General features: G+C 42.7%; 1 protein-coding gene across 1 annotated transcript in view; it reads right to left on the bottom strand.

Annotated features, from left to right (window-relative positions):
- AXDND1 (axonemal dynein light chain domain containing 1) overlaps positions 1-5,000 on the bottom strand; it is a 42,208-nt gene extending 37,208 nt beyond the window's left edge. The window contains exons 1-3 of the mRNA XM_037035002.1: positions 4,870-5,000; positions 3,320-3,492; positions 2,798-2,901 (exon numbers count right to left, since the gene is read on the bottom strand). Coding sequence (XP_036890897.1) covers positions 2,798-2,901; positions 3,320-3,492; positions 4,870-4,945 — 353 coding nt within the window. The 5' untranslated portion in view covers positions 4,946-5,000. The remainder of the gene's footprint in view (positions 1-2,797; positions 2,902-3,319; positions 3,493-4,869) is intronic.
- Between the last annotated feature and the right edge of the window lie 7,801 nt (positions 5,001-12,801).

The raw sequence follows: 12,801 nt of genomic DNA, 5'->3' as shown, positions 1-12,801 counted from the left end.
CACACACCCAAGACAACTACACAGAGATGATGGATAAGTGATTTAGCTTGATTGCATTGATGTCACAATGTATATCTTTTTCAGAATACCTAGTTGTATGCCTTCAACATACACTTTTAATGTGTCAGATACCACAATAAAGTTTTTGTTCTTTTTTTCATGCTGTGCTATATCTATCACTAGTACCTAACTGCAGCATATTTTCATCACTCCACCATCAATGGATGGACAGTTGAGCTGTCTCCACTCTGTGGCTAGATGAGTAATATTGCCATGAATATTCAGGGAAAGTTTTCATGCAGATGGATATATACCTAGGAGTGGAACCCCTGGGTCATGTGGCAACTCTGTTTAACTTTCTCAGGAACCGCCAGACCTTTTTCCAAAGAGGCAGCGCGATTTGGCATTTCCACCAGCAATGTATGGTACTTCCAATTTCTCTACATCCTCACAAACACTTGTCACTGTCTGCTTCTTTATTATGCTTTACTCTGCTTCTTTACCCTAGTGGGTGTGACAAGAGTGTCTCACTGCGGTGTGATTTCCATCCTTTCGGATAATGAAGTTGAGCATCTTTTCACGTGCTTCTTGGCCATTTTTTATCGTCTTTGGACAAACGTCTATCCGAGGGGGCACACTGTTGGACCCTTTCGCAGCCTTGGAAGCAGTGACCTGCACGAGGGGTCAAGCCCATACTGTTCTGGGAGTCATTCCCAAGGGCATTGCTTCTCCCCTGCTCCTTTACCACCTCCAACAATTTCATAAATACTTGATTTCCTGCTTAAAATATCGAGTGTTTTATTTTCTACATCGAATTCTGATTCAAAGAGTTTGTAGAAATATCACTCAGAGGCTATTTGCCTGGTTGTTTCCTATTTCACTGCTTTGCTCTGAATATTTAAGATCGCGATACAAGTTATCTCTTATTATGAATACTATGAATTGTACACAGATGTATTTAATTTCCTACTGGTGCCAAAACAAATTACCGCAGATTTAGCAGCTTAAACACCATCAATTTATTATCTTATAATTCCAAAGGTTAATAGCTCAACACTGGCCATACTGGAATAAAATCAAGGTCTTAAAAGGGCCACGCCCCTTTCTCAATGCTCGGGAGAAGCACTCCGTTCTTTGGTCATTTGGGTACTTCACAGAGTTCAGTTCCTTGTGGTTCTAGGACTGAGACCCCTGTTTCCTGGACGTCAGCTGAGGGCCACCCCCCCACCCCCACTTCCAGTGGCCAACGGCAATTCTTAGGTTGTTCTCTTGCTTCCTCCATCTTTGGAGCCAGCAAGGGCAGGCTGAATGCCTCTCACACTCTGACTCTGTGCTCCTTCTTCTGCCTCATCTCTCCAACCCATGCACATGCCTTCCTTTTCTATGTTTAAAGACACAGGCATTCAGTTCGGGCCCATGCTGATCATCCAGGATACTCTTTCCATCTCTCAAGGTCCTTAAACTTAACCGCATCTGCCGGGTCGCTTTGGCCAGGTCAGGTTCCAAGGGTTACAGTGAGAACACGGGGAGGCCACAGTATGGTCTCCGCATTTACAAATCCCAAGTCAGAAGTCGTTTGATTGACATTAAAGCTTTTCTGTCTGTGATTAGCCACATTCCAATAGAGCTCATTATTTTTTCAAAGCCCTTGAAATATCTCATAACTACTGTTCCTATTAATAATTATGGCCATGATCTGAAGGCATAAAATTTAGATACTTTATGACACGTAGGCCCCAGGACTCGAAAGTCAATGGTCCAATTTCCTGCCACTTTTTCTAGCACCGATATAGCTGAGTAGCAACACCGTATATTTATTTATTTTTTTAAAAAGATTTTATTTATATATCTTTAGAGGGGAAGGGAAGGAGAGAGGGAGAGAAATATCAATGTATGGTTGCCTCTCACGTGTCCCCTGCTGGGAATTGGCCTGCAACCCAGGGATGTGCCCTGACTGGGAATCGAACCGAGATCCTCTCGTTCGGAGGCCCTCGTTCAATCCACTGAGCTACACCAGCCAGGGCGCAACACTGTATATTTAAATAGCCCTGGGTAGTTTTGCAAGTGCTTTTCCATTCATTACTTCATTTGTTTGTTCTAGATCCTGGGAGATAGGCAAAACGGAGCACATCTATTGTTCCTTTCTTCCGTTTTCTGAGAAAACGGAACACAGGGGGACCACCAAACCTACCTAAGTGCTAGTAAACACAAACATTTCTTTCAGATGAAGTGGCATTTCAGTGAGAAGTGCTCAGCTGATAAACGGACCACACGTAGAAAATGAGAAGGTCTCAATTTTCACAGGAAGGTGCTGACATTTAGGATATTTTGGGGAACGATCTAAAGATGACAAATAGAATTTATGGATTTGATCTGAAACTGTAAAGGTTAAGGAAAACTAGAGATTCAGCACTTGTTTTTTCAAGGCTTTCCACATCTTGAAGCTATGTCACCTAGCACTTCTCAGACGTACAAATAAAGAGGCACCAGAGGCATTTTTCCTGTCCCTTTGACCTTGTCCCTTGTACTAGGGTACAAAGGAATGGGAGAGTTAAGGGGACAAGTACAGAAAGGAATGCAAAAAAGAAAGCGGAAACAAACTAAAAGTAAGTACAGCACCTACTGTTATCCTACTGATAAGCTGGTCCCTCCTCAGAATGTACCGTGTGATTCATCAAAGATACTGAGGGCTTTAAAATTTGTGATTCTGATTTTATCAACGGTGCCCCTCCCGAGGAAATCAAACGAAAGGAGAAAGTGACTATCTGAATCCACCCCTACTATCTTCCTTCATTACCTGCCAGCTCCGGTTAGTGAAACCGGATGGTCAATCAGATATTTGAATTTATTCCTTCGAACAGGATGATGCCAGACTCGATCAACGGGGCGTGGAAGGGTGCCCTGGTGAACAGCAAGCTGGAAAAAAAAAATTGAATACACACAGCAGAGGGCGCACTACTCAAATAAAATCTTAGTCATTTTGAGTACTTACTTACATTAAGCGCATTTGTTTATTCTACAGGGAAAAAAAAAGAGAGCAACATTCTTATTCCATAACATTGAAAAAGACTGAAACCAGAACTATTCCGCATGACAGGAAAATATCAAGACTAAGTAGTAGTAATCATTTAGGTAAACCACATAAAAACAAGTTAATGACATTCATGCAAAAGAACTTAATTTTCAACATAGAAAATTAATTTAAAAATACTTTTTAAGACAATCTGGAATATGTAACACAGGCTCAGTAAATATTTACTAAACTGGATACCAAAAAAAGAGGAGTGTGCCTAAGTACTTTCTGTGTGTACATACACACCTTTGGGGTTTTAAGTTTTTTTGGAGGCAGTAAGTTTTCAGGACAAGGACCGGCGCTGGCTGCATAGGTCAGAGAAAGGAGAACTTCTTCCGGGATGAACTCATTCTGAAGGGAAGTAGGAAGGGGTTTTGAACGATCCACCATATTTTTTTTCTCCCTTAGCTCAGGAAGTCCTAAGAAAGTAATGGGAAAGAAGAGCTTACTGTGGGTTTTTGGGGTAGCTGGAGATTCCCAGGCTGTCTCATCAATCCCATTTATGTGTTTATAACATATGTTTTAATGTTTCTAACATTTATATGCTTCTGGTTGCCAAGAATAGTAAGAATATTTAAAACACTGACCACCATCTGGTCAAGAAAAAGTTACTCCTATTGCCTGCCCTACTTACTTCCATCAGACACAGGTCCACACACTCATGTACAAAGTTGAACTCCCATTATTCCACATTCAAAGTTGAAAAATAAACTCAGTTCACTTGCTCAGTTACCTGCGATAGTCTTCAGATGATGGGAATGCCTATTTTTCCTCTGATGTGAAATGACAAAAGAAACCTCCTGTTCTCAAACCATCCAATAATTTAATTTTTTTTCCTATAGAAGTCCAAAGGTGAGAAGCATTGCAGTAAATTCGGGCACTCATGGAGAGGGAAAGGGATCTGCTTTGGGTTTAAAAGTCAAAGTCCAAGTGGGATTGTTGGAAATGAAGAGTGGAATAATCTGAGCAAACCGGCCGAGTAAGAACAGTACACAGAGTGTTCTACTCGGCTTGACTGGGGCAGAGGAGACGTAAAGGTAGGGCAAATACAGGAAAGGGTCTCCCATGAAATCAGTCACGGAGAATCAGAGAATCGGGGTGGTGGCTCCTGAGGCACTCTCCACTAATCTCTGCTCTGCCCTGAGTGTGGCTTATGTTAATTTCCGTAAGGAGGTATCCGCTGTGATCACCATCAAAACCTCTCAAGTTCACATTACCTGTCTGTCTCTTGAAAATTCGAGGTGGAATCAGAGTATCAGAGGAAGTAGAAAATGGGGGGGAGGGGAGAAGATTTAGGTGGGACTTTTTAGCACAATTACCCCTAAAAACAACATGTTGGTGAGTTGGAGGAAACTTTAATATGATAGGTGTAGGAATGAGTCTAGCTGATTATTTCCTAAGTACAGATCTACATTTGTCCACATAGGAATTAAAATCGTAAATAAGGAATTACTTTCATTTAAAATAATTATGAAAACCCGATACAAACTGATACCTTACTAGGTCCCCCAAAAAGTAGTTTCACACAACTAATGGCATGTAAAATAGGGTGCACCTGAACAATAGAACATCAGCCTTTGAAAAAAATTACACAGTAGTCCTTAGGTGGCGTCGTGAAACAGGGATGACTCAAAAATACTGTAAAAGGAACGGCTTTGATTTTATTACGAGTATATTAGGAAGACGAAGCTAATTAACGTATCCTGAAATCTCAGATTAAGGAAAACGGTGGACGGATCGTGGTTTCTGTCTACAGCCATGATTATTTATGTCCGCGGACCCTCGAAGAACTTTACCTGTCTCTTCTGTGGATGCAGAGACTCTTAACTTTTTGCCCTCAGATGACGTGGGGGGTGTTTTCGGGTGAGCCATAATAAACAATGCCTCCAATCACTCTCTTTAGTAATTTGAAACAGGCTTCCGGGAAATTAACCTAGACACAAATCAGCAACATGTTGGGCAGGGTGCAGGCAGAGAGTGTGGGGGGAGGCGGAGAGACCTATTAGGAGCTCATGTTAAATATCGGAGTTGACAATTCATCTAGCATGGGTTTTCCTTTTACGGGGACATTTCTGCGTTCCCTCGGATCATCTGACCTGACTAAGAAGCCTGTGGGTGTGCCAGGGTTTGCACCCAGCCCACGAAAGGCACCCTGGGCCCCCCACCGACGCTAGCACCCGTCGGCTCAGTCTCCCGCCTCCCCTACAGGCAGCGCCCCCGGCACGCCAGCTGCACAGGCTCGGGTTAGGCACCGGTCGCACCGTTTGTGCCTAAGAAGTGATGGGAAATGGACACCTGCAACCCGTACTGTAGGTTATGTTTCCCGCCAGACTTCTTGCGCCTCTCATTTTCTTGGAACGCCTAAGTGTCGTCATGGCAACCCAGGACCCTGAGCCTTAGCCGCTCTCAATGGGGACTGCCTTCGGCGGTGCCTGCGGAGAAGGGAGACGACTGAGAAAAATCCCAAGAGTCTCTCGGGGTCTCGGTGCGTTTTAAAGGTTCAGTAGTAATAGAGAATAAAAGTGTTTAAACGGGCTGTCTTCACAGAGACTGAAAGTGTCTCAAGCTCAGGGCTTCTGCCCGCAGGCTGGCGACAGTGCGCACGCACTGGCGGTGGCCGGTGTCCCTTTCCCACGCCCTCCGGACTTCTTTGGACGCGCTGCAGAACTTGAGCAATCGACCCCTAAGAGTTTCTCTCACCCGTGTTTTCTGCTTTGCCTGTCTTTCTAAAAGCCAAATTCTCAGGAAAATGGGGTCATTAAATACTTCAGTTGCCATCGGTCGAGGCTTTATTGTGAATGTTGCCTTGTCCTTGACCTGTCTCTCTCAAGTCTTCTTGGGACACTGAGCACCGCCTTCGCAAACACCTGGAAGCCATTCCTTGGTCGGGGCTTTTTTTTTTTTAAATGGCTGGAGACAGAAGAGGATATTGCACTTTAGGCAGAGCCAACCTAAGTAAAATCGTTGGGTGTTGCTTAAAAAATGTGATAACACATTTGCACTATGGGTTTGAGACCCCGCCCCATAACACCACCCCGAGTGATTTTGTATGAGATGGGGCCATAATGCCAAATAATGCCGGTGGAATCCCAGCGGCTTCTACGTTGATAGACTTCAAACCTCTGGTTTCTGGTTTCCAGAGTAATAGCAATGAGAACTATAAGCAAAATGTTGGAAATAGAAACAATCTCCAAGCCCTGACCGGATGGTTCAGTTAGTTGGAGGCTAGTCCTGTACACCCAAAGGTTGCCGGTTCCATCCCGTGGGTCGTGGGTCACTTGTAGAAGGCAACTGTTTCTCCCACACCTTCTCTCCCACACTTTCTCTCTCCCTTCCCCTTCTTCTCTCTCTAGTAGTCACCCTAATTTTTCTCTTGATTTTCCAAGGATTAAAATACACATACATAGTTCACCTTTAAGGGCTGGCAACCATCAAAACCTGTGATGCAATGTACAAGCAGGTAGAAAGTACCTTTCCCCCAAGTGTATTTGCCTTCCTTGCTCCTTACTGGTGTTGTGACTCTATAGTTTGGAACCATAACCATGATAGTGAACTTCAGAGGTCCCAAAACTCCGTCAGTTTACACATGGTTTATCAAGTATTTAGTAACTCGTCTTGCATAATCTTAACCTTTTTGAAAAAAATCTAAGTAGGGCACTGAGAGGAGATGGAGATGTGAACAGATTCAAGAGATACTCAATGAAGTCAATAATAGGATTAAGTGATTGGATCTGGAAGTAAAAGACATCAAAGGTTACTTTTCATTTTCTAGCCTGTGCAATGGTGTGATTATACATTCTATTTCCCAAGCAAAGGTCTGGGTTAAAGTTGCACAAGTATATGAAGTAATAAGCACAACAGATGAGAACATAATGTTACACTAAGACCACTGCTATTGAAGAATACAATTTAAATTCTTAATTTTGAATTATACCAAGAACGCTAAAACAGAGGAAGATAAAATGCAAGACAAGAGGGTAATAATTCTCCTAAACGGAAATGCCCAGACATGTTAAGAGTCTGTCATTGTTGTCCACAGGGCTAGTTTGCTTGTTGGTGTCCGCTGACTTCTCTGGCAGCTTAACACCAACTGAGCAGTAGGGTCATCCAGGGCGTGGCCACTTTCTCAGCAGGTAGCCAGTGTCACCCCCAAACAGGTCCCAAACTGAAGAAAACAAGGAACAGTGGGTGTGCTTGTACAGCGATCTCCTTCTTACCAACTCATCTTCCAAGTGTGCGGGGAGGGCTTACGCATACCTCTGTGTGCACCTAAGCACAGCACACAAAGCTCCCTGAAGGAGTCTGAGTGGCAGGTGGGCCAGAATTTTTCAATGTGACTGAGAAATGAAGGTATTAATGACACGTCTTCAGAGACACTGAGAGGCCAAGGCACTGCTCAGCCTAACACTTCCCAGGGCAGAGTAGCCCCTCCTTCTGCTTCCACACAAGAGCATCACTAGACCTGAAACGATTCCACCAACCCTCTTAATCTCCAGTCAGTGTTCAACTGAGTACCCCGCCGATTCCACAGGACTGTGCCTGCAAGAATACACCTTCGTCTTGTTCACAAGTGTATCTTCAGTACATAGCACAGTACCTGGCACGCGGTGTTGATACAATCTAGAATAAATTCATCTTCCTCATTGCACAGTAAGTTGGGCTTCTGCACAGAGCACACATGTCAGCCTATTATCCCACTGTGTGCTATTTCTTGTGGTATATTTACAGGATGGCATTCTCCTGCTTTAATCAGATCCATGAATCAATTTGGGTCCAAATGCAAGCTGAGATTAAAAAGGCATGACCCTGAACTTCAGTAAATTCATCAAGGAGGGGCATGCCCTATTTCTGAGGGGACTTCCCCTTCCCACTCCTCTGCAGAGGCAGGTGCATTAGAGTATTTTCTTGGCTCTTACCGCCATACAGTGGGTTCTCGGAATCCACAGGCCCTGTATCTGCAGATCCAACCAACTGCAGATGGAAAATAATTGAAAAAAATTAGGATTGCTGCTGACATGTACTATGTAGTTACCATAGTACTGTAGTATGATGTAGTCAAGCCTATGATGTTTACGTCTCCTGAACATGCTCAGACTTTGTCGTTATTCCCTAAACAATACAGTATACCATTTACATTATATTAGGGATTATAATTACTCTAGAGATTTATACAAAAGGATGTGTAGGTTATATGCAAACATGCCATTTTATATAAGGACTTGAGCATCTGTGGATTTGGTGTCCACGGGGAACCCTAGAACCAACCCCCCTCCCATACTTAGAGAGGATGGTATATGTTTCTATGAATAGAATGTTACAATGTCAAATCCTGCTCATATCGTGTTCCTATTATGAGATTCTTTGCAGGGAAATGAAGCAATGTATCTTGCTTCAAAATCAGCTTCCCCAAGCCTTGTCTGTAAAGGCGCACTTCCACCATGGCTGGGTGGCTCAGTTGGTTGGACCATTGTCCCATACACCAAAACACTGCAGGTTTAAATTCCTGGTCAGGGCACATACCTAGGTTGTGGGTTTAGTCTCCAATCAGGGTGCTTATGGGAGGCAACTGATCAATGATTCTCCCCCACGTGATGTCTCTGTCTCAATCCCTTCCTTTAAAAATCAATAAGTATATCCTTGAGTGAGGATAAAAAAGAAAAAAAAGGGCACACTTCCCAGCCAAGATATTTTCACCTTTTATTAGAAACCTAAGACCATTTCTATCCATCAGAAGGGGGTAGGCAGTGCATTTTTAGAAATACCCATTCACACGTTTTAAAAGGTCAGCGACAAAAGGTATCAAGCCACAAATAATGACCAATATAAAGAGGAGGCCCAAGACTCGGTGTCACTGCTTTTCTTGGCGTAAGTGAAGTCACAAGTAGGTCCCATCACTTCCTGGTAATCTGTAACACGGCTCTGCATTACCCTGGATAAGAAAGCTGTTATTTGCCTTCTCTCTGGCTACTTTCAGCATATAAAGCTGTCTGGTATCAGATGAAAAGCATTTGTGAACATGTAATATACAGTTAACATAAATACAGCATTAACACTGAGTACACTTGACGTTACTTTCAAAATAGTTCCCCCCCCAAATCTATTTACCACATTCTCTTTTTTTTGTTTTTTAAAATTATTTTATTTAATTATTTTTCAAGTACAGTTTTCTATTACTCCCATCTCATCCCACCCCCTGCCTCCCCCCTCCCTCCCATTTCCACCCTTCTCAGTTGTTGTCCATGTATCCTTTATATAGGTTCCTCTAAATTCCTCCCTTATTTCCCCTGAAATTCCCTCCCCTCTCCCCTCTGGTCACTGTCAGCCTGTTCTCTATTTCAGTGTCTTTGGTTATATTTTGCTTGCTTGTTTGCTTTGTTGTTTAGCTTCCTGTTAGAGGTGAGATCATATGGTATTTGTCCTTCAACACCTGGCTTATTTCACTCAGCATAATGCTTTCCAGTTCCATCCATGTTGTTGCAAAAGGTAGGAGCTCCTTCTTTCTTTCTGCAGCATAAAATTCCATTGTGTATATGTACCATAGTTTTTTGATCCATTCATTTACTGACGGGCACCTAGGTTGCTTCCAACTCTTGGCTATTGTAAATTGTGCTGCTATGAACATTGGGGTGCATAGGTTCTTTGGGATTGGTGTTTTAGGGTTCTTAGGATACAATCCCAGCAGTGGAATTGCTGGGTCAAAAGGCAAGTCCAATTTTAGTTTTCTGAGAAAATTCCATACTGTTTTCCATAATGGTTGTACCAGTCTGCAATCCCACCAACAGTGGACCAGAGTCCCCTTTTCCCCACACCCTCTCCAACATTTGTTGTTTATTGCTTTGTTTATGATAGCCATTCTCACCGGTGTAAAGTGGTATCTCATTGTAGTTTTAATTTGCATCTCTCTGATAGCTAGTGATATTGAGCATCTTTTCATGTGTCTCTGGATCCTCTGTATGTCCTCCTTGCAGAAGTGTCTGTTCAAGTCCTTTCCCCATTTTTTAATTGGGTTAGTTGTCTTCTTAGAGTGAAGTCGTGTGAGTTCTTTGTATATTTTGGAGATTAAACCTTTGTCTGAGGTATCATTGGCAAATATGTTTTCCCATACAGTTGGTTGTCTTTTTATTTTAATGCTGTTTTCTTTAGCTGCGCAGAAGCTTTTTATTTTGATGAGATCCCATTTGTTTATTCTTTCCTTTATAGTCCTTGCTCTAGGGGACATATCAGTAAAAATGTTGCTGCGTGAAATATCTGAGATTTTCCTGCCAATGTTCTCCTCTAGGACTTTAATGGTGTCATGGCTTATATTTAAGTCTTTTATCCACCTTGAATTTATTTTGGTGTATGATGTAAGTTGGTGCTCGAGTTTCATTTTTTTGCATGTAGCTGTCCAGTTCTCCCAACACCATTTGTTGAAGAGGCTATCTTTACCCCATTTTATGATACTGCCCCCTTTACCACATTCTTCACATATGCAGTATTTTGCCTTCTTGTATATGAATACCTTTCAAAGAATTTCAGGTAATGTGAATACAATGCAAAGGACAGGGTCCGGCAGAAGAAACACCTGTGTGAGTGTGGTTGGTGGAGTAACAACATGGGTGTGATAACGGATAGTTTTAATTTGAACATTTCACCTAAAACGTCATACCATGGGCTTGAGGGTGATAATGTTACGGAATTACATGCTTGTGATTTTGTAATAAAAGATCTTGTGATAAAAAAGAGGGGCATTTTTTGTGCCAGACTCAGTATCTACAAAGTGACGGCACCAGTGACAAGACACGCAGGGTCTGGAGGGAAGAGGAAAAAGGAAGTCACGCAAATGAGAAAAAAATCAGGAAAAATATCTTTAGTTACAGAAAAACCTTTAAGCCACTGTCAGATTCCAGTGACCCCTCTGCTTTCCCAGAGCACCGAGGACTGATCGCACAAGCTGGAGACGGACAGACAGGGACAGACAGGGGAAGAAGCTGCCCCGCTGGTACACGTGGCAGGGCCTGGCCAGGCTGGAGCTCTCCTCCCACCCAGGCATGGGCCCCTGGGCACCAGGGAGTTCAAGCTGCTTCCCTACACAGCTGGGTGCCCGGAACTGCCTTGTGTTGCAAGTTATTTCGGACAAAGAGAAAGTACACCTGCCACTTCATTAAAACAAACAAAAGAACCCCGGGAAGCACAGTAAAGTATCTGTTAGCTTAAAGGGCATGTTGATTGAAGAAATGTCAATGTAATGATGTAGAGATAAGGAGGAAAGCATTTAGAGAAAAGGAGTAGAAAGGTAGTTGTAAATTTTTAAAAACTTTTATGGCTCCTGAAATTAACCCTTTTTCTCAAATCCAAAGTAGCTATTAAAGTCTGTATGTTACCGGGGAAAAAAAAGAAACTTAATATTATTAAGGATTTAGTAGATCGTGTAGATTGCACAGCTTCCCTACTGGCCTGCCAATTTTATCATTTACTGATTTCCTGGACTTTCAGCTCTGAGTGGGGAAGGGGATGGACTCACAGTAAGAAGCGCTGCCCTCTCCCAGTTTCAAGCAGAGTAGCCACACAGACATTTCACGTCCTTTATAAACTGGGCTCCAAGTGCTGCAGAAACCTCAGTGATGTTAGACGCTAACCGAATATACAGGCTTCACAAACAACTTACATAAGCTTATGGTTATTACCCATTCCTCAAAGCTATGTTCCCATTCCTTCCATTTCTGAGCCATAAACACAAAGCCTAGAGGTAAGATTTACAAAACAATGTCCAAGACAGTTCTTCAATGATGTAGACATATATATATATGTCTACATATATATATATGCCATATATACATACAAACCGTATGGTATAAACTATGTAAGTTGCATGAAATTCTGCAGATTAGTAAGCCAATCACTTAATATGAATTTCTCCTGCCTTCCAAGACTACACACATTCATTAAACTGGCAGAAACAAGGCCTCGTTAGTTTCTTTCCTCTCCATAAATTCTAAAACTTAAGTAAAAAATATACATGCTAATTCTAAACACTTGACTAGGTTAAGAGCAGAAATGTATTTCTTTATAAAACAGGCTTGGGACCCTGCCCTAATGCTGGGCAGTAAACTGGGAAAGACACTTGACAGGTGGAAACATCAGTGAGGGCCTTTAACAATCTCATGAAATTCTTGTCGGTTCCATTACGGAGAGCCTGTTACCTTAGTCAGGGTGCAATACCAATTCGCATCATCCTGAGAGTCTGAAAGGCAAAGCACATATTTCCGGAAGTCTGCAGCATTTAAAACATTCATTTCTTAAAAAGATTATTTACTTCTTTTTAGAGATAGGGGAAAGGAAGAAGAGAGGGAAACATCAATGTATGGTTGCCTTTCAAGTGCCCCCTACTGGGGACCTGACTCACAACCCAGGCATGTGCCCTGACTGGGAATTGAACCAGCAACCCTTAGATTTGCAGGCCGGGGCTCAGTCCACTAAGCCACACCAGCCAGGGTGAACCATTCACTTTTTAAAAAGGATTCCAATGAGATCCTAAGGGTTTAGGTTTAAAATTTATGGAGGATAAAATAATGAGGTCCTATTTCTGCCAGGGTTTGTGCTTGGCAACAACCCTGTGAGGCAGTCATTATCCCATTTTACAGATGAGGAAAACTGTGACTGATCAATGAAGCAACTTCGCTTAGGGGCACACTGGTAGGCAATATAGGGCTGCCCTAAACTAAAGTCGGGGTGCACTCTCTTCTCCC

Source organism: Sturnira hondurensis, unplaced genomic scaffold, assembly GCF_014824575.4.
Source record: "Sturnira hondurensis isolate 20B ecotype Veracruz unplaced genomic scaffold, ASM1482457v3 Scaffold0022215, whole genome shotgun sequence".
NCBI lineage: Eukaryota > Metazoa > Chordata > Mammalia > Chiroptera > Phyllostomidae > Sturnira > Sturnira hondurensis.
Note: the sequence above shows the minus strand (reverse complement) of the source record. Positions and strands in the feature narration are given on the sequence as shown.